At 35.3% G+C, this 24,474-nt stretch overlaps 2 protein-coding genes across 2 annotated transcripts in view; both read left to right on the plus strand.

The window, feature by feature from the left end:
* LOC145292935 (uncharacterized) overlaps positions 1-6,152 on the plus strand; it is a 45,722-nt gene extending 39,570 nt beyond the window's left edge. Inside the window, exon 9 of the mRNA XM_080139105.1 lies at positions 3,474-6,152. Coding sequence (XP_079995231.1) covers positions 3,474-3,952 — 479 coding nt within the window. The 3' untranslated portion in view covers positions 3,953-6,152. The remainder of the gene's footprint in view (positions 1-3,473) is intronic.
* Positions 6,153-24,363: 18,211 nt separating this feature from the next.
* The window catches only part of LOC145292712 (uncharacterized), a 47,592-nt gene continuing 47,481 nt past the window's right edge, over positions 24,364-24,474 (plus strand). The window contains exon 1 of the mRNA XM_080138749.1: positions 24,364-24,474. This exon is cut by the window's right edge and continues 30 nt beyond it. Coding sequence (XP_079994875.1) covers positions 24,459-24,474 — 16 coding nt within the window. The 5' untranslated portion in view covers positions 24,364-24,458.

The following is a 24,474-nucleotide window of genomic DNA, read 5'->3' on the forward strand; positions in this document are numbered from 1 at the left end:
CACACATATAAAAAGCTATCTATCCCTCTGTGTGAGCAACAGTCAGCTGAGAACCTCCTACACATCCCTTTCCTCTTCCCCTCTTTCTCTACAAGTAAAAAATGTTGAATCGTAGAGACAAGGTTAGTACTATAACGAATGCTGCTGATTTAAAAGAGACAGAAAAGAAATATTTTAGTAGCAAAATACAACCACACGGAAAAATGTTTTATCGAAACCATTCTACACGTAGCCAGCATCCACGACTGATGTATGAAACTCTGTATCTGGTTCGGGTAGGCAATAGTGAGAATCCACAACATATCAACCAGCATGCCGTGTGCTAAAGTCATCCTAGACAAAAAGGAGAAGCTCAATATTTAAGCATAGAGCAATATATAAGTTAAGTGGTTGTATTTAAATTCTGAAAAAAAAAACAAAAAAACATATAAACACATATATTCGAATTAAGAATTTATTGTTTGACAAAAGGAATATATAGAAGGGGTTATGTTGATTTCTTTAATCCATGAATTTTCAATAAAGGCTCATATCATCAGAGGAAATGAAATGCGGTTAGCAAAATGTTCAGCTGTGAATAGACACTTATTTTGCTTTTCAGTACAAATATTGAAAATAGTTTTTTGAGTGGTGAATGATAATTATATGGAAATAATTATAGGAAAAGGAATTTGATACAACCTGGGCAGTCCATTATTGGAAGGAGTACAATGTCCTCTGGGGTTATAAATCCAGGTAGGCAGAGTATTGGTTCAGGGGAGAAGGCAGTAGTCCCATATAACGAAAAGCATGGTTGCTCCTTATTGATTTCCCTAAAGATATACGGGGCAGCTATATTCATTGGTACGTTGAGTGTGTTTTGGTAGATGTACTCCAAAATCTTTTTTAAGGAAATGAACATAACCCCTTCTATATATTCCTTTTGTCAAACAATAAATTCTTAATTCGAATATATGTGTCTATATGTTGTTTTTTCAGAATTTAAATACAACCACTTAACTTATGTGTGTGTGTGTGTATGTGTGTGTGTGTGTGTGTGTGTGTGAGGTCATGTGCTACTGGTACCATGTAACCCAGTACTACCTGCCTCATGGTCTGGTCACCGGCGACTAAACTGGTTCCCCCACCAGACTTGTTTGGTGAGGAGGGTGGCTAGTCTCCCTGACATATCTAAGGCCTTTGATAGGCTATGGCATAAAGGTTTACTTCACAAGATCTCCAGCTATGGTATAGCTGGAAATGTCTTCTCAATTATTAAATCATTTCTTTCTGATAGGTTCATAAGAGTAGTAGTTGAGGGGAAAAAATCAGAAGCTCACAGTATTAATGTCGGTGTCCCTCAGAGGTCCATCCTGGGCCCAACTCTTTTCCTGATCTACATTAATGATCTTCCAAATCACATCCTTACATCATTTGTAGACATTTATGCTGACGACACTACCATTTATGGTAGCACATCTAAGACAGTAAGCGACCAAGTTCTCTCCAATTCTCTCTCCTCTGATCTTGAGCACGTAGTACAATGGGGAAAGGAGTGGCTGGTTACTTTTAATGCATCTAAAACCAAGCTTCTCTCTTTACATCATCAACATTCTGATCCACATCTGGCATCAATTGAAATGAATGGCTCTCGTCTTCAGGAGGCCTCAAGTTTTGACAAGCTTCTGGGCTTGACCATTACTCCTGATCTTAAATGGAACACGTACATCAAATCTGTTGCCAAGGCTGCTGGAAAAATGGTGGGATCTTTCTATCGATCCGGTAAATATCTCACTGCTGATGCTATTCTCTATCTATATAAGAGCCAGGTACGTCCAAGGATGGAATACTGTTGCCACATCTGGGCAGGAGCTGCTAGAATGGACTTGTCCTGCCTTGATAGAGTTCAAAATAGACTTCGTAGCCTCATAGGAGATGTCCTTTTCTCTTCCTTGCAACCTCTATCTCACAGAAGAGATGTTGCGAGTTTGTCTCTAATGTATCGTTATTTTCATGGAAAGTGTTTGACTAAGCTTCAATCTATGGTCCCCCCCTCGCCAAACTTTCACAAGAAACACCCGTCTAGCTGTACACACTATCAATAATTCCCCCCACTCTTTATCTGTGCCTAAACCTAAACGTAGAGTCCATGAACAAAGCTTCTTTCTTAGAACTGCACGCCTGTGGAATTGTCTTCCGTTTTCCTGCTTTCCGGCTGACTACAATATGGTTGTGTTCAAGTCTAACGTAAATAAGTTCTTGATGAGCTGTTCGATATAAGTTATCAAATTTACCAAATTTTCATTAATAATGATTACTATGTTGTCCAATTTCTACTGTACACTCTTTAACCCTTATCCTTGAGTGGCCTCTTGGCCTTGATAAGTGGTGATGCCTATGTAAAAAAAAAAAAAAAAAAAGGATTAAAAACAAGACCTTCCAAAGGGCGACTGTACCCTTTTTTGGGGTCAATGGCCAACTAGCACCGTGTGTGTTTGTGTGTATGTATGTGTGTGTTGGGGTAAAGAGGGCTCCCGTAAGCTGTGGTGAAGGCAACCTTTCTAGGAGAAGCAAATCTCTGATTTAGAAAACCATAAAGTGGGAGATCAGTACCCGCATTAAGCTGGTCTGCAGTTTAACTTGTTGCTGGCTATTTTGCTCTTGCTTGTTGCTAGATCTCAACATTTTGAACCGAGAGAGAGACTTAGCTGTCGTACAAAGATACTCCCTCAGGCATTTCTCTATTAAAATGGTCCTGTCGTGATGGAAGTCATTTTTGGGCTCATGGACTTTAAGTGTCTGACGAAGTTGCACTCGTCTGATAAGACGTTGCAATTATATATATATATATATATATATATATATATATATATATATATAATTGTTTATCTTGATTCTTTCTTGTTGCAAAATCTTCTCAACTCTGAGGTGGCAAGTTATTGATTCATCCTAGTCCTTTCATAAATCCTTATTATATATATATATATATATATATATATATATATATATATAAATTCACTATGTCTGTGTGTTTTTGTGTGTATATCCATTTTGTCAAAGTATTTCTTCTCTAACCTAAATTGCAATTTCTTTAGATTTTTTTATGGAGTATAATATAGGCACAACCTCCCATTTAAAAATTTAAATGTTCCAGATTTACATGAAATATACCCCAATTAAACAAGATTCCATGAATTTCAATTTCTTCTTAAGATCCTTTAAGCTTAAGCCACAAATTTTAAACATTTTCTGTACTCAAAATCACGTAATGGATTTTAATAAAACTTGAAATATGTATTCTAGACATGTTTTGTATCATTATCTCTTGATTTTAATATTTGTAAAGGGACATTAAAACTGTTTTATTCTGGGAATTAATTTCCCCTTCCTGGAACGAGTAATTTTCTAGTTGTTATATATTTTAAATTACTTTTTTTAATAACACTTATTTTTTTATTTCTATTTAATTTTTTCTGAAACTTTTTTTTCCACAGCTGGAAACGGTGCAAAGGAAAAAATGTGTCCCTCTTCGGCTATCCCAAAAATTGCTACCAGCAGCGCCCCGTTGGTGACCCGCGAAGATATAGCAGAGGGCGCTGGAAAAGAAGCCACCCAGAAGATAGACATTATGCCAAAGCTGGAAACAGTGGACGAAATCGATGGACCTGAATCTCCCTTGATCATTGAGCCTGATGATGGAACAGAAATCAAGGATACTGTTCGTCTGGATGAAGACTCAGAAAGGATTAATGTCAACCTCTTACCGGGGGCTGAACAGGTCAAACAGAAATCTTCATCCCATTATGTTGGCCTCATGGGAGGTTCTGTGGTTGCTGGTGTTCTTTTCATTGTGATCGCTATGTTTAGTGTGTTCATGTACAGACGGAAGACAAGGCTTTGGAGAATCCAAAGTACAACGCAGCAAGAAAATCAAGTACCTTATGAAACCTTTGTGAATCCTTTGTACAAATAATCTGTCACAGTACAAATTCAGTCATCTTTTTACTTTAGGATGGCGAATTTTCACATCAAGGGAGATAATCTATTTCAACTAATTTTTAGATTTTATTTTTTTTCAGCAATTGAATATAATAGACAATCTGTTAAGAATTCAAAAACAAAATAGCAAGAAAATCAAGTACCTTTGCGAATCCTTTGTCCAACTAATCATACAAAGTCACCATACAAATTCCAGCATTTTTTGTACGTTAGGGTGGCAATCTGTCATATCAAAGGAAATAACTTATTTCAACGAATTTTAAGAAACAATGAAACAAAACCTAAAAATAAAATGAAAATATGGGAGAATATAGGGTAAATGTTTTCTTTAGGGTCCTAAATCTTCTTGAGCCCGATCATTTAGATAGAGGGATCAGTTTCGCATATAAATTCACTATAAAATGATCTCCCGTTTTCGATCCATTCGAACTTTTTAGGGCAGTTAACCAAAATTTGTTACAACTATCCCTATGTCCGAGTGGTAATTTTATTAATTCAATTTCAAAACAAATAAAAAATCTTTGTTTCTAGCCAATGAAAAATGTTCATAAAAATAAGTTAAAATAAGTTATCTTACTTGATATAAGAATATGCCACTCTAAAGTAACAATAGGCCACAAATTATTGGTCCTATTTTACTTTAAGGTGTCAACTTTTCTTATCAAGGAGGATAACTCATTTTGAGATATTTTTTCAGCAATTTATTTTAACAGGTGATGTTTATTTATAAAGACAACAAAGATTATTTATTTGTGTTGAAATGGAAATGAAAGAAAAAACAAAAAAAAAAAAACATTTTTTTATTACTTAGCTAAAGGTACACCACTTTTGCCTTTAAAAAGGAAAAGGAAAACAAAGTTTCATTAAAAATAAACCCAAAGAAAAACAGCACTAAAAATGTAATTTCATATAATACTTTTAGGAATTTATAGATTTAAAAAAAAAAAAAATTCCAGACTTAGCATGTTTTCATACCACTAAGAAATATATTCATTCCAGTGGAAAAAAAAATTTCAACTGTACTTTTGTTTCTGGTACCACAACTAATGAAAATTAAGTCTATATCAAAGCTGCTTAAAATATTTTTCAGAATGATGTAGTTGACTAACCGGAAGGGACTAAGATAAATAAAATTAAAGTGTGTTCTTTGATATAACATTTGTTGGTGCAAGTCCAATGTTCAACCTAATTAAAAAACAAAAATAAAGAAAAATCGTTATGATGAATGTACCCATCACAGAATAAAAATGTCATATTCCAAAAATCAGGTAAATTGATCAAGTAGCTTTTTTAAACTAAGAAAATTAAATTTTATGAGTAAATAATGATGTTGTGACTTGATTCACAATATTTAATAAATAAAAGGAGACAATACAATTCGAACTAGCGAGATCAAAATCATCATTATAATGGCTATAATTACTATTAAAATCACTAAAAATCGTAAAAAATGATTTTTTAAATGTATATAAAAGAAAATACTTAATCAATTTATCTGATTTTTGGAATATCATATTTTTTGTTTCATGACGAGTACGTACATCATATTTTTGTTTTGTTTTAATTATTGCTGAACTCTCGATTTGCACCCATCTGTTTTACTCGTTTCCAGTCCAGTCAGGTACTTTACTTCTTGAAATAACAAGATGTCTGATTCTTATTACTTAACTCACAACCAATATTTACGGCAACTTATATGCTTATATTACAGATTGATTATTAAATTTTTAACTCAAATACATCATAAAATTTCGTTTAAAATACTTTCGCTCAAAAGAAATATTTACCCAGTTTTATTGTTTCTTAACAGATTTAATTTGTCCGGTGTGGATCTTGCTCGCATAAGCTGCACATTAATATAAAAATGGAATCGATAAAGATTATTAAAAACAAACTTTTTGTAAAAATTACTGAATAAATTTCCTGTAATTTGACATAATAATAGTTATCTCCCGTTGTATGATAAGTTGCCACCTTCAAGTAAAAACGAACAAAATCCTTATTGACATTACATTTTATGTTTAATTATTTTACAGATTAAAATATATTTTCTTTTGAGAAATGTAATTTTTATTTCTATGTTTTTTTTTTCTTCAAATATCTGGCTGTACAAAAGTTCTATCTGATTAAAAAAATATGTATAATAAAAAAATAATTTTAATAAATTAAAAAAATATTTCATGAAGTTTTAATTATATTTTAATGATTTATAAAAAATATTAAACAAGGTAAGTTGAAACTAAAATACTGTTCATTTAAAAGTAAACAGTGCACAGTGAATGAGGCATATAAAAATGCCTAAGTTCAGCATTTGCCCCCCCCCACTCCCATTTAAACCAAAAGTCCCTAGAGGACGTCAAATCCTGGTGAAAATTAACAAATAGTGCAGTTTTAGGCCTTAACATATGTAAATTTGAGTTCTGCACCATGCAAAAAAAGAAATGACTGTCCATCATTCTCTCCCCCCCCACACACACACTCAGCCCCAAGAGTCTCTAAGGCCTTAATATATTTAAATTTGAGTTCAACACCATGCAAAACTGCTAAATAGACATACACATAAAATGTTGGACAAATATGGTAAAATAGTCCCAAAAATGGAGTGTTTTTATTAGCCCTAAAAGAGCCACTGGGGCACACCCAGGAGTTATTGCGAAGTATAGACAAACAAAATTATATAGAAATCAGTTAGTTACAACTTTTCAGAAAGTTTTATAAAAATCCAAGGCATCAAATTATTTTAATAAGCACAAAAATGTCAATTTTAGCCATTTTAACACAAAGGCACCCCTAAGAGGGCAACCGGAGTTCTTCCGGAAAATCCGTGCTGTTACTTTTTTACTCATATCATGTTTAATGTTTGTGCAAAATTTCAAAAAATTCCAAGCAAAGATGTCAGGTTTTTTTTCCCCGTTCTTTTCCTCCTTCGCGGTACGGGTTCGAGCCTGCCTTTCTACTACCACTGTTTTTTTTTTTTTTTTTTTTTTTTGCTCAACATACACATCCAAACACCCGGGCAACGCCGGGCTGAAATGCTAGTATAAAATAGAAAGAAAAGAAAAATTAAACAATTTGTTCCACCCACAATTTTTTTTTTGTTTTTATATTTTGAACCCAAGCAAGGCACAGTGCCACTTTAATGTAGGGGCTACTGTATGGGGCATAAGTTGCAGGAATACTATGTAGGGAGTTGAGCAGCAAGATGCCTGTTTGCATTACACTTGAACTTCTACATGTCAGTACAATTAGAGAAGCAAGAACCTGGAAGGAAATTTCAAAGTCTAGCAGTTCTGAGGAAGAAACAATTAGAGTAGAAAGCTTTCTGACATCTGCGGATCTCTATTGTGTAGGGGTAGAACTTTGCTGCTTATCGGGTTTGTCGGAATATTTATGTTGAGGGGGGCACAAGGGCCTGTAGTTCGTTGGTGCATCTACCATTAAAATACTTGTAAAATAGGCAGAGGGATGAAACATTTCGTCGATGGGACAGAGGCTGAAGCTTAGATGACAGTTCTGGACCTATAACGTTGGCGACGTTTTTGAACCCTATCCAGAAATGATAGACTAGCAACAGATGCACCAGCCCAAATGCGACAACAATACTCCATACAAATTACAGGGGTTTCTGAATTTTTGAGATGAGGATTGATAATTTGGATTATTTGGATTATTTGGACTACTGTTCTCATCCTGAGTCTTATTTTTATAACGTTTCGGCTGATATGACCTTCGACCTTCTTCAAGTGTATCTTGTTGTACTCTGGAATCTGCATGGAATTTCAAACGGGACTTTTGTTAAATAAAGAGGAGGATAGCAGCCTGTCATAACGGATAAAGTACCAGGTGAAATTCAGTCCTAAATAAAACTCTTTTGGAACTTGCAGGTTCAATCCTTACTACGGGCGATAAAAGAATACAATTGCGAATTACTTCTACCCGATCATGGCTGACGAGACGAGAGCATGATATCTCTGTATATTAAATGAACGGTTCCATTCGAAATTCTGTGCAGATTCCCGAGTTCGAGTGAAAGATTCACGAGTTCAACAAAAAGATTGCCAAGTTAAATAAGATACACCTGAAGAAGGTCTGAAGTTACATCGACCGAAACGTTATGACCCGTCCCCTCAAAAAAAAACAAAACAAAACAATAAAAAAAATATCAAACAAAAACAAAAAAAAACCCAACAAAAACAACAAAACAAAACAACAAAAAAAAACAAAAAACAAACCCTAAGATTAGAACAGAAGTCAAAATAATTCAAATATTACAAGATTACACATTATCATATTTTTGCTTCTAGCATTCTGTAATTGATTTTATCTTGCAAAATTTTTAAAGGAATTATCAACAGTTATTATACAGAGTGATCTCCCTTCAATACATCATATTAATAGGAAATTTCACTATTGTAATGTCAGCTTGTTTTCAGGTAGTAGATACAAGATAGAGTTATACGAAGTAAGTTGTCGTTGTTGCTAAGCCAATATATATTACAAAAAAAATGTTATATATCTTTTTTAATCAGTTCAAGTTGCTAATAAAGTAACGAGGTTATAGGATTTTAAATTCCGTTTAGATTTATTACGTTAATTTATACGTAGCTCTTTTCCTAAAAGCCAACAGATGCTAAGCCATTGGTTGAGGTGGTTTGTTCTGTGTGGGTACGGTCCGGTGAAGTTCTAGGAGGTCCGCACTCCCAGTCGTTGTTTTCTAATCTTCTGAGAAGAGTCTAGCTTGTAACTAATAACCAGAGCTGCCTCTGTTGGCGTGCCACTGGGGCTGTAGATATATCAGACTTTTTGGGGAATTTTTGACACCCCTAACACGAAACTGAATAAAATATAAAAAACTCGTAATTTCTCTTTTAAAAGTGGGTTGTTTATTTTCTTTATGGATTATACTCCCAAAATAAACTATTAAAGTTGTATAAGAAGTAATAGAAATATTATTTTTTTAAAAAACAGTAATGAAATCAATTGAATTTTACGAGTTAAGTATTTTTAAATTTTTAAACTTTAAAAATCTATTAAAATTTTTCTATTGATTCAATTTTTACAATATTTTCAGGGTCAATGTGAAATGTTATGCTCTTTCCAATAAACCGATTATAATATTTTAGACAAACGTTTTGTTTTTTTAAATTCACGCCCCCGCCCCTTTTGAAATGTCTATTAAAAAGTAAATAATTAATTTACTCACGAAAGTTTTATACGTCACAAATTGAAGATAAAAGGTCAATAAATAATATATTCAAATTTAAAACAAAAAAAGAAGTGTTTTTTAGAAATTTACCTGTAAAGTCCGAAATTTAAAACCTTTTTTTTTTTAAACTACGTTTTTTTTTTTTTTAAATGAAACCTTGGTTCTTGCTCCTTTAATTGAAAAAAAATTAGGGTTTAGAGTTACATTTTTCGAGTAGTTATAAGCTTGGAAAGACAGAGGGTCGAATTAATTCACGCCCCCCTCCATTTTGAAATGTCTATTAAAAAGTAAATAATTAATTTACTCACCAAAGTTTTATATATCACAAATTGAAGATAAAAGATCAATAAATAATATATTCAAATTTAAAGCAAACAAAAAACAGGGTTTTTTTTAGAAATTTGCCTTTAAAATCCGAAGTTTAAAACTTTATTTTTAAAAACCACGTTTTTTTTTTGTTTTTTTTTGTAAATGAACCCTTGGTCCTTGCTCCTTTAATTGAAAAAAAAAAATTAGAGGTGGAATTACATTTTTCGAGTAGTTATAAGCTTGGAAAGACAAGGGGTCGAATTATTTCATGCATTCGTAAGGTCAGTTTCTGACACACCTACTGGGGCTGCTGAGACATTATTTAGAGGCCAGAGTGCTTTTTCTTTGTGTGGTTATTGAAGCATAAAAACGATGTTGTTTTTATATTTAATATTTTATTTTTTATATTTTGAGTAATCCTCCGCTCTTGATTACAACATTTGATTTTGGTACTTTTTTGTTGTGATCAAGAGTGTAGGACCGCTTGAAATATATATACATAAAAAAAATAAAATAGTAAATACTAGCAGGACCCTGTAATCGGCGTTGCCCAGTGGTAGCATGCCCCCCCCCTGCGTATAAAATTGTAGTACGGTTGTTGTTACTCAATCCCAAACCTCCCCATGTTTAGAACGGCTTCCGTAATTGACAACTCCGAGAACGGCTTTTCAGAATAGACACTCCATGTTGTGAGTGGGGGTGGGGTTGTCACAAAATTTGACCGAAATGTAACTTTGATAATTGCTGGCAGGATTCCCACGCGCAAATGCTATGAACGAACAACAGAAATTGGTGGTTGCAGTGTCGTTTGACTTGTGCGTACTAATCTGACGGGCAGGGTATGGTTCAGGGTATTGTTCAGGGTATGATATTTTTGTTGTCAAGACTGGAGTGAAAGTAGCAAAGTAAATTCCTGTAGTCACCTGTACGTTACCATGTAAACATCTAAACGGTATTTCAGAAAGTGACAGTTGTAAGTAAGCAGAAAAAGAGGAACATTATAAACAGAATGGTTTCTTTAAATAATAAACAATTCTTCTTTATTTGAAACAATATATACAGAATTATGTTTCTATTATAAACAATATAAATAAAATACTTCATAATTTGAAACAATGTAAACCTTTTTAAATTTTAAGTGTTATACAACATAAACAGAAACATTTTTTTTTGTTTTATAATTTTGAAATAAATATTGTTCATAAACAGTTGTTAAGATATATACCTAAAATGAACTAAAATTGGGGGAAATCAGGCGAAAACAATGTATTATGTTTTGTGACGTATTTTCGTGTAGAAATAAAAACAAAAATATTCAATAATAGTGATAATTGTTTTAAGCGATCAAAATCATTTTTCACAATACATACCCAAAAGTTAAAAAAAAAAAATATGGTGAATTAGGCAAAAACAATGTATTTTGGTTGGTGACCTATTTGCATTCCAAAATAAAAACAAAACTTGTATTAATAGCTAGTACCCGTGCGAGCCATAAGAAAAAAAATGTTAAAAATAATTAAGCACCCCCCTAAAAATGTAAATAGCAGAGAGTACGCGTGCAAGCACCAGTATATAAAATAATAATAATAATAATAATAATAATAATAAAAATAATAATAATAATTAGCCGCATTTAGCAGGTTTACAAAGGTATTAAATTTTTATACCTTACTTTGTAAAATTTATAAAAGTGCACTTTGAAGATAAATAAATTTCAAATTGAATATTGTACCTTTATTTTTATAGCCTATAGTAAAAACATCTTGTTTAACAATTTTCACGTGTTGGATGAAATGCTTTTCTAACTTGTATAATATTGAACAATAATTAAAAAATGATAATTTAAAAACAGGAACACAGAAAAATAATTAAATCAAAAAATTAAAAAAATTAATACAAACGTTCAGAAAAGAAATGTACGGATGCGCGACTGGGGAAAAAAAGAAAAAAAGAACTTCCTCCCTTTTAATTACATGACGTTATTTTCACAGTCTTTCGACTGTCTGAAATTTTGGGCCTTCGTAATTTTCGTGTTTACAAAATTTTAGTTTGTTGCGTTTTGTGAACACCAGAATCACTCGGTTTTTGGGCTAATTAATTTATGTACAAACAAGGTGTTTTTTTTTTAAATTTTAATTCAATATCTTAGGACTTGACTTTATTAATTATCTTTGAAATAGACCCAGAAAACTAATATTTATCTTTTAAAGGATTTTTATAATTAATTTATTTAACTTCAAACTTTAGCTGAATTGGGTAGCTCGCCGTGAAAACATTTTCATAACTTTTTTTTTCACGTGTACAAATATTTCTTTCCTTTTGGAAATTAAGTTTAGTCCTTTATCTTTCAAATACAATCAAAAAGTAGCCGGAAACCTACAAAACAAATTATGATAAATCGGCTTTCAAAACTAGGTCCCCCATTTTTGTCCGCCAATTTTTGCTCGTACCTAGAATAAAACGATTTAAATTGAAAGAAATAATTTAAATATGAAGTTACTAGTGGTGAAATATTTCTTTTTAAATCAAATTTATAGAAAAATCTGATGGATAATTTAATTAAGAATAAATTACTATCAGATTGACAAGAAAGTTCTTGCGGTTTTTAACTTTTAAATTCTGATGAACGAACAAACAAAAATTATTGATCGAAATAAGCACCATGAGAATCAACACACGTTTGCCAAAACAAGTGTATTTATGCCAACAATGTAAATATTTTGCGTTCTGGTGGCGATGAAGTAGCTGAAGGCGTTTTTGATATCGTTTAGGTTTCTGAAGCGTTTCTCACACAGAAAGTTGTCAAGATGCTTGAAAAAGTGGTAGTCGGTGGGTGAGAGGTCTGGAGAATATCGCCATATTCTCCAAGGCAGAATTTCGTAGCCCAAATCGTTAAACTTCTGCAGGGTCGGTTTAGCAATGTGCAGTCGGGCATTGTCGTGAACGAGAATTGGGTCTTCTCTGTTGACTAATGCTGGGTGTTGTTGAAGTTTTTGATGTTTTTCATCCATTTGGTGAAAATACTTCTCTGCTGTAATAGTTTCGCCTTCATTCGAAAAACTGCAACGAATGAGACTGGTCGCAGACCACTAAACAAACAGCATAACCTTTTTTTGGCGGAACTCTGGCTTCGAGAAATATTGTAGAGCTTCGTCTAATCACTGAGCTGAGCATCGTAAAGAACCCTCATTTCATTGCAACCACAAACCGGTCAAGAAACAAGTGGTTCTTGTTAAGTAAAAGAAGGAAAGATAACTTCATAATCGCATTTCTTTTGCTTGTTGTTTAATTCGTGAGGCACCCATTTATCAAGTTTTTTTGTCTTTCCGATCCCTCACAAGTGGTTGGAAATTGTTGTATTCTTTACGTCTAATTCAGAAGAATCCTCAAACAGTTGTGGATGGATTGACTTCGAATAAGGTTCTTAACTGATTGTTGTCAACATCCGATAGCCGACCACTACACTCATCATCTTCAAGACTCTCGTCGCCGCCACAAAATTTCTTTAACCACCATTGTGCTACACAGAATATTCCGTGTTTCATTCTCGTGAGAATTTCGGCATAAGCCTGACGAATTCTCACAACCGCGAAATATTCTTTGTACCTTAATTGCCATATATATTTTCATAACTTACTATATATATACATATATAATAGGACAACAAGAGTATGAAATGAAGACACAAAACTATATATTGGTAGATATAGAATGGATCATTTATTGAATAATGGAATACAGGCAAAATTTGGGAGATAGAAGGGACTCTTTATGCCAGCCTAATGCTTCTCATCAGAAGAGTAGAGAAGATGCTAGGTAGCATGGGGAAGATGCGGCATCTAGCGTAAGGTTCATTAGGGACGAAAAAGATTAAGAGGAATTATAGAATGTTGGGGGAAGCTTTATTGAATTCTAAATAAATAAGGAGAAGCTTGTTATATATAGTATGATATATAAGAATATATATGGTCTTTAACATAGTATTGAGATTAAGGGGTATATGTATTATGGTTGGTGTATTATGGCTGCATGGTAATTTATTTTAACGGTTTGTGGGGTGTCTATTTTCTATGGATTGGGTAATATTGATTAGTGCCACCTAAACGGCAAATGGCGGCTATAAAATCGCTTATAATTTGGGTGGGGGTATGCAAGGTTGTAAAACTGAATGGTAATATGCGGCAATATATTTATAAGTTTCTTCTGTTATGATATAAGGAGTATGATTATAAGGGGGCGGTTGGAGATTAGGATGGTAATGACTATGAGTGCGTTTAACTTGATGTAAAAGTTTAAGTATACATATAGATGTCAAAGTGAAGGAGTAAGGAAACCATTACTACTTATGAGAGTGGTAAAAATATACCAAATAACAGTAGGGTAATTATAATAGTACGAAAGATAATAGTAATGACGATTATAATTATAATAATAGTAGTAATAATAAAGATGAAAATAAAATAGAAGTAAAATTGAAGATAAAAATAAAGATAAAGATAAAGACAAAATTACAGATAAATCACCTTACCAACTACTGACAGCAAAGAGATGCCCCTATAGTTTCCACATTCATCTCTGCTACTCTTCCCCTTGTATAGCACTACCATCAATGCATCCCCCGCCAATCCTGCGGAATATACTCATCCCGCCAAGCAGTCTGCAACAGTTCTGCTAAGCGTTGCATCATCTTGGGTCCAGAACATTTAAAGATCTCCGCATGCAAACGATTCGGGGCAGGAGACTTTCCATTGTTCAGCTTATGTTTATTGTTTAACTTCCTGGAGAGAAGGAACCTCTGCCAAGATATTCTTGACCGGATTGCTAGGAATCGACCTAACAAACTCCTGATCAATGTAAGAAGGTCTGTTCAGGAGGTCATCGAAATGCTCCCTCCATCTATAAAGAATGTCGGTAGGGTCTCGAAGAAGATCCCCACCATCTTTTGAGCGCAGAGGAGTGGTAGGTGATCTGGATGGTCTGTAAACCACGCGCAGTAGGCTGTATAAGACCTTGGTATTGTTCGAATCCGAGGTGAGCTGTATTTCCTCAGTTTTCTGCCTCCACCATTCATCCTGCGTGTTTCACAACCTCCTCTGCACCTCATGCTTGATTGCCTTAAACTTGTCCTTCAATCGATCTTGCTCACCATCCATCAAACCACCCTCGAGATAAGCGTGCAATGCCCTGGCTTTTGAATCAAGCAGGGCCTGAATTTCAGTATCATTCTCATTGAACCAATCCTGATGCTTATGCTCACAATAACCTAATACTTTCTCACATACCTCATGGATAGACTCCCTAAAAGCAGGCCAAGTATTTTCACAATCAATCTCTTCCATCTCGTTTTCTCCCTCACAATATTGTCCCTTAAACGGGCAACATTAAGTCGCTTTGGAATAGCCACACTAGCTCCCCTCATCTTGGGCTTCACAACACACTTAATCTTTGCACAGACCAACCGATGGTCGGTCCAGCACTCTGCACCCCACCTAACACGAACACTGCAGATATCCCTCATCTCACGTTTTCTGACTAACACAGTCTATCAAGTGCCATTTTTTGGAACCAGGATGCATTCAGGTCGTCTTGTATTTGTCCTTCTGCTGGTTACCTGGTTCTGTGTTACCGATTTTAAAACCCATCTCTAAACAAAACTGCAACAACATCAGACCATTGCTATTACACTTGCCCACTCCGTTTTTACCCAGTACATCTCAGGTTTCAAAATCTCTTCCCACCCTAGCATTAAAATCTCCAAGAATGAAGATCTTATCAGCAGAGGGAATGCGTCTAACTACACTGCACAAAACAAGGTATAAAGCAACCTTTTCATCTTCTGTTGCATCCATAGTGGGTGCATAGACACTCAAAAAAGTTGTATAACGACCATTTACCATGATCCGGTCACTTACACTACAAGGAAGTTCTTCTAGGCTAGAAAGAATTGATGCCTTTATACCAGAAGCCACGCCTGATTCCCTCTTACATCCATCCACTCTACCACTCCAGAAAATGGAGTAGGCCCCAGCCAACTCAGAAAACTGTCCCTCATCAGCCAGCCTGGTCTCAGACAGAGCAACTATGTCCATGCCATAATGTTGAAGTTCCTTAGATACAAGAGCGGATCTACACTCTGGACGCGTTATTGCTGATGGCAAGTCAAGCAGCGTCTGCACATTCCAACAGCCGATGGTCATTGTCATATATTTCCTCACAGTAGCATGATGACGACCGGTTCCCTTATTGCCATTTACGTTTATAATCATATTTTCCAACTTCATTGAATGTTTTGCCGTTTTAGGCTACAGCCAGACTTTTTGCTATAAAGATACACGAGATGGTAAAAGGTGTATCTAATTTATATCGAGCAATGCCTGTGCATGAGGATTGTTATAGTGGGGAAAGACTTTGCACCGAGACAATCCCACTCTCTAAACAACTGCCACATTGATCCAAAAAGAAGAGCAAGTCAACATCATTGGATGCAGCAGTCATCGCAGGTTTTATATCAGAGTTTTCCTTCTTCTAGGGAGGTTGCCTTCACTACGGTTTACAGAGCCCTCTCCACCCACCATGCCATTTGATCCATGACTGGAATTTAGGTTGCTGGGCACCAGATCATATTCCACACGCCGGTGGGTCATATATGCCGCAGCTTACAGGTCCTAAACTCCTCTGGAGGTTTCTGTCAGGGTTACCTCACACTTAGCCTTTGGTTAAATAACCTTGGCCCACAAGGTAGTAGAGGTCCAGTTATATGGCGCAGGACACTCGCCGTTCATCAGAGCCCCGTCTGCGTGGCAGTGGTCACGACGTGCACGTGGGGTTGATTTGTTTGGGAGAAGCACAGAAAAATGCTAAGACATCTGTGTGCTTTTAACACACGTCCACACCAGACCTTAACCACTATATATATATATATATATATATATATATATATATATATATATTATATACAAAGACAGATAAAAAAACACATAAAAAAACACAGATAAAAAAAAGACAGATAAAAAAAAAATAGATGTAGAATAAGCCGGGAAAGCGTAAGAGTTCGGTGAACAAAAGGCACTTAGGTTTAAATTAAATTAAAGGATTGCTTCACTGGGAACAGTATTTTCAAGAGTCCACCTTAAAACTTTAAATTTCTTGAAGTTCGATTATAAAGGCCATCAAATTTATGTTTTTATGAACAAGCCAGGCCTAGAAAATTGAATACATACTTTCTCGTTTATGAACACGAGGGACAGGTCCATCGAATCGGCGTAACTACTTAATGTAGTAGTTCTAATCTCCAAGAGATACAAGAAGCATAGTTTTTAGCTGTCCATTAAAGTTCCATATTTCTCCAAATATTTCGTTAGGGTGGTCTTGCATAGATGTGTTGGTCTGGTGAATTCTTTCTTCCTTCTAATTTGGATAGCAAAAAACTATTTTTTCAACGGAGACTCTTGTGATGGAAATTACCCAAAACTGGACTGGTTCAACTGTGTTTAAATCTAAGTTATATTATCAGTAGGAAGTGGCATCTAGAAGGAAATTGGAAAATACACGTGTTTGCTTGTAAGCGGTTGGGAACGTGCTTGGCTGGTAGTCGGAGGGGGTAGGAGAAGGGTATGTCTGTATGGGTGACGGGGGTGGGTTGGGTTGAATCGGGAGAGCTTTTCTTAGGTTATATTTTCGGTACATTTAAATGTTTTAATGTAAATACTACTGGGACGGAGGGCTTAGTGTAAATCTAATAGTGGAGACCAAATGCACTGATTTTTAAATAATTTCTTATTTGGGGGTCGAGCTCGCCAGTGGGGTTCAGGGGTGGTGGTTAGATGGTTCTAAATTTAGATTTTAAGTCTTTAGCCCTGGGAAGGGGTTTCTAAGCTATTTTTTCATTGGGTCTAGGTTTTATATTGTTTAGGTTATATTCTCGTTGCATCGTGTGCTAATTGGTGGTTTGGTTGCTATTTAACAGGTGGTATTAAGTGTACATGTTTACGGGGATAGGGTTTGTTTGGCAAAGTTGTTTATGGGCTTATGCTTAAAGTAGATATATTGTTAATTAGGCCTTGCCAAGATGCAGGTGATTCTAGGTCGGTAATTTATTTAAAGTTATGTAATGGTTGGGTGTTCAGAGGGTGTGCTAATATTTTATATTAAAAAGTTGACGATTTTTATGGCGATTTTTTCAGATCGCGAGTGCTTATGGGTGGTTAAAAAAAAAAATTGGTTTGGGGTGTTGTCCAATTGCCCTATACTAGGGGAAATGGTTAGTGATGGATATTGTTGCATTTTATGGATGGCGAGGAAGCACAATAAGCTAGTTCCTGTCCAGTGGTGCATTTTCAGTGGGGGTAACTGCATTTACATACCTGAACTTTCTCTTGTGCCTGCAACTGCAAATTATCTCTTGTTTTGAATTGAGGATGTTTAATTTTTTTGGCGCCGTTATAATCTCAGTCGCCTCTGTGTTACATAGGATGCAGTATTTAGATCCTGGGCTGTAGGAGTTGGATTTTCTTAGTATTTTCCATTGTAAAGTCTATTTTGTTTTGTTTTAGATTTCTAACTAGGTTAGATAGGGTACTTTTTGTTTTAGGGTTCTCCTTTGAGAATGATTGTAAATGGTTTGCAATTCTGGCCTTTATCGGGAAGGAAGATAATCCTATGTAGGTATGTATTATAGGGCTTTTGCGCTGTGTATCTCGAGGTTCTTCATTTATCTGGGGGTGGCCTGAGTTTCTATGTTCAGGTTTTGTGGAGCTTATACCTATCTGCTGTGTGGTCAGTTGTTCAGGTTGTGTACTATTGCTTATTGGGTTATGCAGATCCTCTCTGGTGTAACTGGTACTAAAGGTTTGGGCTGTCAGGTTATTAGTTGTCGTATTAGGCGGGAGTTCTGTTACTGTGCATGAATATATGACGTCTGAGTGTACACAGTCATTCTCCAGTGGGCAGCTAGTTGGGTCGTTACAATTGCAGTTTGGTTGGGCTAGACTAAGGTTGCCATTAATTATTTTCTGCGCTGATTCTATTTTCTTATTATTAGTGCTTATAATAGTTTGTGCTACATTAGACATAGTTAAGAAGGATAAGTTAATAGTTTTTATTTAGGATCGTGCTGTATATGTGAGGATGCTTGAAAGAATCTTCTAATTTAAAGAATTCTTTTGGGATATTAGTTTGGACGTTATTATTATATGGAGGGGGTTGAACCAAATATTGGACTTTCTTCTGATCCGTTATTTTGGGGGTGTCTGTTCAACTTGTATGAGCTTTTCATTGTTAGGAGTATTTGGCATATGATACTTATTATTCGATCTTGCCTTATTATTTTGCTTAGATTTGCATCATGTTGTGGATCACGATGCTTAAGGGGCTGGATAGTTTTTTTTAGCATTATTCGTATCGTACTTAATTGTGTCTTTATATCCAGAGTTTACTAGTGTGTTGTTGGCATTATCCGGATAAGTCTCCTTTTGTGGAATTGAACTTTCTCTTTTCCTTTTACATTAAGCTATATATATATATATATATATATATATATATATATATATATATATATATATTCATTTCAAAAGATAAATATGATATAATCTATATATCTACAAAAGTAAGTGTGAGGACACTTCTCAACCTATCTACTCAAGGAATCTTTGATCTACAAACTTAAACTTTGGTATATAAGGTATTCAGACGGGGGGGACTTTTTAATCGGTTTTTATCTGGATAAAAGGGCCACTAAAGGGTCAACATTGAAAAATTTGGTACGTAGGGGCGTGATCAGATTTTTATCTGTTTGTCAACTGTTTCACAAATGCGCATGTTTTAATTGTTCATGTTAAAGATTCCTTACGGTTGATGATTTCGCCTTTTGAAATCATTAGCCGTATCAACCTAGTTAGAGCAGCATTTGTCCGTCTTCAAAAACAACTCTGGTCTCGCTAGATGATAAGACATTCCACAAAGTTGCGGATCTATGTGGCCATGGTCAGAACAATTCTTCTGTATGGATGTGAGACCTGGCCACTCCGCAAAGAGGATCTTCATAAACTTGAAGTCTTCGATAACTACTACTCCCACCGTATCCTGCGCGTTCGCCTCCCTGATCGAATTCCTAACTCGACCATACGTGCTAGATGTAACATCCTTGGCTTAGAAGAAACTCTGCTGAAAAGGAGACTCTGGTAGTTTGGCCATGTGCTATTTTGTTCCTTCTCAGTGATATTTCATTGTAAAACATTTTTCTCTACTCTCATTTAATATTTTGTTATAGTGTACTGTAATTAGCATCCTTATATGTTCTCGGCAAAAAACAAACAAAGAGTGTTAGGTTATTTTTGTTGAATATTTTGTGCAAGGCATTTGTTACAAGAAGTGTTTTTTGATGAAATTTAGGAATTTCTTGCCAAAATTAAATTTTTGCATCTAATTATAGAGCGGTGTATATCCGATTATAATTTTTCTTCTATTTTTATTTTATTATAATTATTTGTGTCATGTTGCTTATATATAATTTCGATATTGTGATACACACTATTTTTAGCGGTGTGTTGTTAATGTTGCTTGACTTCTTAAATACATTTTCTTTGCTAAACTTACATTCGATAAAATTAGGAATCTGCTTTAAGTTTGTGATTGGGTTTACGTAAATCTTTCCTTGAAATTTTGTTTGTAGTTTTATTTGTTTAAAGTGACATCTCGAAAGTAAGTTATTTTATGTAGTCAGTATGTATGAGGCGAAATTTCTTTTCATTTTAATATAAATAATTTTCTTGATGTTTTCACTCTTGACCTCATTATAGGTAATCCATCATCTCTATATAGACCGATATCTGTATTATGAAATATATTTGTGTGTGTATATAAAATAAATAACGCCGCGATATCTGATATTTATGCAGTCCAGAGCATTCATGGGTAGATCAAAGAGGTTCGTTAATTTTGTTTTTTATCCATTGGTCATTATTATTGATTAAAGTGTTTTTCACTTGAGTATATTGGTATATGACTCAGCAACGTTCAGGTGTTGAAGAGTTCTTCAGATATGGATAGCAACTCATGATATCACATTGTAAGAAGTTACATTTATTTTTCTGTTTGATATTATTAACCAAATGATTGCTTCAGTAGTATTAAGCTACTGGCTTATTTTTAGGTCTTTTTTATTTACGTACTAGAATATGTACCCGGCGTCGCCCTGTATTAAACGTAACGTTAAACTCATTTTAAGAAATGAAGTAAAAAGCAGAAGGAAACTGAGACATGTGCATGCGAGTATGTTTTTTCTTAATAGTTCACTTCTTATATTAATTAATTTATTGCGGACTATTATTCTCATCTTTATTAGTTGTTGTTTCACGACGTTTCGGCCAATTATTCCTCTGGCCTTCGTCAGGTGGTAACCACGACGGATATGAACTTTGAATCTCCTAACTGCATTCTCAGCAATCACTGCCATCCGTAGTTGTTGTCGTCTCACCACGTTTTGACCAAGTAAGCCTCTGGCCGGCTTTGGGTAGGATTGAAACCACTATCTTCAGACAATTCTCACCTGGAACCGTAGAGATTCAACGTCTCTATCAACTGCACCAACGTCGCGGTTACCACCTGACGAAGGCCAGAGGAATAATTGGCCGAAACGTCATGAAACAACAACTAATAAAGATGAGGTTAATAGTCCGCAATAAATAAATTAATATAAATAATACTCATCTCAATAATGAATTCCAATTAAAATAATATATAGTTCACTTCTTGTAAGTAAAAAAAAAAAAAAAATCGAGCGGAGACCGAAACCAAAACCTAAAGATAGTGAGTGAAATACGATAACCATTAGACCATCTTGCCAGATTCTTTAAAAAATGTTTTCAAATCTCGCAAAATACTTGACAAACATAAAACACGATAACCCCTAAATTTTCCAATTTTAACCCTTTAGCAACCCTCTTTTTTTCCGGATGAAAACCAATTAAAAATTTTCCACACGTATGAATGCGCTCTATACCAAATTTCAAGTCTGTAGATCAAAAGGTCGTTGAATATATAGGTTGAGAAGTGCCCTCACACACATACACTCTCACTTTTATAGACATATAGATTTATTCTATAAAGGATTGTTTTCCTAATTCTTCTCTTTCGGGTTTGATTAGATTAAAGCGATCGATAGAGTCAAAATTATTTTCGTGACATATACATAAGATATAAACTTCTTTAGATTTTATTTTACTAACGTTGTCTGTTGTTGATTTACTTTCAACATTAATTATACAAGAGGCGTTCAATACGTAATGCCTCTAATCCATTTCCAGTTGTTTGAAAGTTTTCATGTGCAATGATTTATAATTCTATGGGTTATGTGGCAAATTACAGTTCTGAAATGTGGTTTCTGATTTACAGGTGTTTGAACTGAGCCAGGTGTGAAATGCAGCCTGTTGTTGAGTGTCGTGCAGTGATCCGGTGTTTGTATTTGAAAGAACGCACACTATAGGGAACTTTTGACGAAATAAAAGAAACGTATGGTTACTATGCCCCATCATATGACCTGGAAAAATGCTGGTATCGCAATTCAGATATCATTATGTAAAAAAACAGCTCCAAGATCTGGTCACCTCTTTCTGCCATTGATGAGGCATCTGTCAGTCAAGTTGAGTCTAACATTTTGGAAGACCGTCGTGTTACTCTTTGCCAAATGGTCCAAGAAAGCAAAATTAGTATAGGATCTGTGTAAACTATTATTCATGACCATTTGAATATGCATAAGATGTCTGTTAGATGGATTCCCAGGTTACTGACACCTTTCCAGAAGCGAGGACGTGATGAGGGCTCAAGGATGAAGTTAAAGATGTGCCAAGACAATGAGTCGACTTTTTTTCGAAAGACTGATCACACAGGATGAAACCTGGGTCTATCACTATAATCCAGAGATGAAAGCCTATCAAGTGTAGTGGAAACACTTGGATTCACCACCCCCAAAGAAACAATGGTGCAACCCTCCGCTGGCAATGTCCTGTTCGCAGTCTCCTGGGGTCAGGATAGAGTAATCATAGCAGATTTCCTGGCAAAGGCTACAGAAATTACGGGAGCCTAGCATGCTTCATTTTGGAGACAAAGAAGCGATACTACTGGATAAAGAAACTAAGATATCCACCTTCTACAAGACAACGTTCTGGTCCACAACCGCATGTCGCCAGATCAGAAACATAGACGTGTGGCTATGACATCCTCTTATCTCGCCTATTCTCTCGCCCTTTTACTTTTTGACTTTCACACTTCCCGACTATGAGGTTGTTTTTGAAAGGAAAATATTTCCCACTTGATGCAGCCTTGATTTCCAAAGTCACGTCGTAGTTGCAGGACCACCTGAGATAGTCTACAGAAACGGTCATCAGATCTGTATTATACAGGGTGGCCCACTTAAAAGTAGCCCATAAAAATGTGGTAGAGAGGAGGTATATTCTTTTATTGTTTAAATTACCTGTAGTGTCATAAAAGGTGCTGGAAGTCCTCCCATCTATGCATTTCTGGGCACGTTTAACAAAGTTCGAGATGCTGCCTGTAGATCTTCTCTGGTGATTCTCCTGATAGCGTTGGTAATACTCTTCTTGAGTTGGTCTAGATTGTGAGGATTATTTGCATGAACTTTTTGTGTTAAAATCCCCCAAAGAAAAAAATACATGATGACAAGTCCGGGGGACGTGGTGGCCATAACCGTTTGCTTATTGTTCTCTCTTCCATATACATGTCATGAACTCGTGCCAATGATCTGCGAGATGTGTGGCATGTAGCGCCATCTTGTTGGAAAAAGAATTGCATTTTGTCTTGTGTCAGTTGATCGTTAAGAAAAAGATTAGAGAGGTCGGGCTACTTTTTAGTGGGCCACCCTGTGTGTGTGTGTGTGTGTGTGTGTGTATATATATATATATATATATATATATATATATATATATATATATATATATGTCAGGTCATGTCATATGCTACTGATACCATGTAACCCAGTACTACCTGCCTCATGGTCGGGTCACCGGCGACTAAACTGGTTCGCCCACCAGACTTGTTTGGTGAGGAGGGTGGCTAGTCTCCCTGAAGTATTAAAAACAAGGCCTTCCTAAGGGCGAATGAACCCTTTTTCGGGGTCAACAGCCAACTAGCACCATGTGTGTTTGTGTATATGTATGTGTGTTGAGGTGGAGGCACCTGTAAGCCGTGGTGAAGCCAATCTTTCTAGGAGAAGCAAATCTCTGATTTAAAAAACTATAAAGTGGGAGAGCAGTACCCGCATTAAGCTGGTCTGCAGTTTAACTTGTTGCTGGCTATCTTGCTCTTGCTTGTTGCTGGATCTCAACATTTTGAACCGAGAGAGAGACTTAGCTGTCGTATAAAGCTAAGACTCTGTTACATCATCTGTGTATAGATACTCACTCAGGCATTTGTCTATTAAAATGGTCCTGCGGCGATGGAAGTCATTTTTGGGCTCGTGGACTTTAAGTGTCGGAGGGGGTGGCACTCGTCTGATAAGACGCTGCAATCATCATCATATATATATATATATATATATATATATATATATATATATATATATATATATCGGTGAAAATAAAAACGTGTTGCATTTTCAGCAGACTAATTACAAGTGATACGTGCACACCCCTACCACAGATAACTTCAGAATATAGTATCGTCCCTTTTTCTTTGTCTTCAATCATATCTTCTTTTTTATTTATTTATATATAATAATTATCTTATCGCTATTACACTTTCCCCCCGTGTAATAATGTGATAACAAACAACTCTTCTCATTTTTCAATCAAATTTCTTTAACCTTTAATTAATTGGCCAACCCGTCTATTTGTAAAAATTCATTTAAAGGTACTTGACAACCGGAAGCCTTTTACAATAGTACGCCTGCGCCGAAGAAAAGAGTGTATCTTTTTAACTCTGTTGTTTTTATTTTGAAGTAACAAGTGAAATTATGTTAATACGATACT

Source organism: Euprymna scolopes, chromosome 14 (genome assembly GCF_053919585.1).
Source record: "Euprymna scolopes isolate OS-2025 chromosome 14, ASM5391958v1, whole genome shotgun sequence".
Lineage (NCBI taxonomy): Eukaryota > Metazoa > Mollusca > Cephalopoda > Sepiida > Sepiolidae > Euprymna > Euprymna scolopes.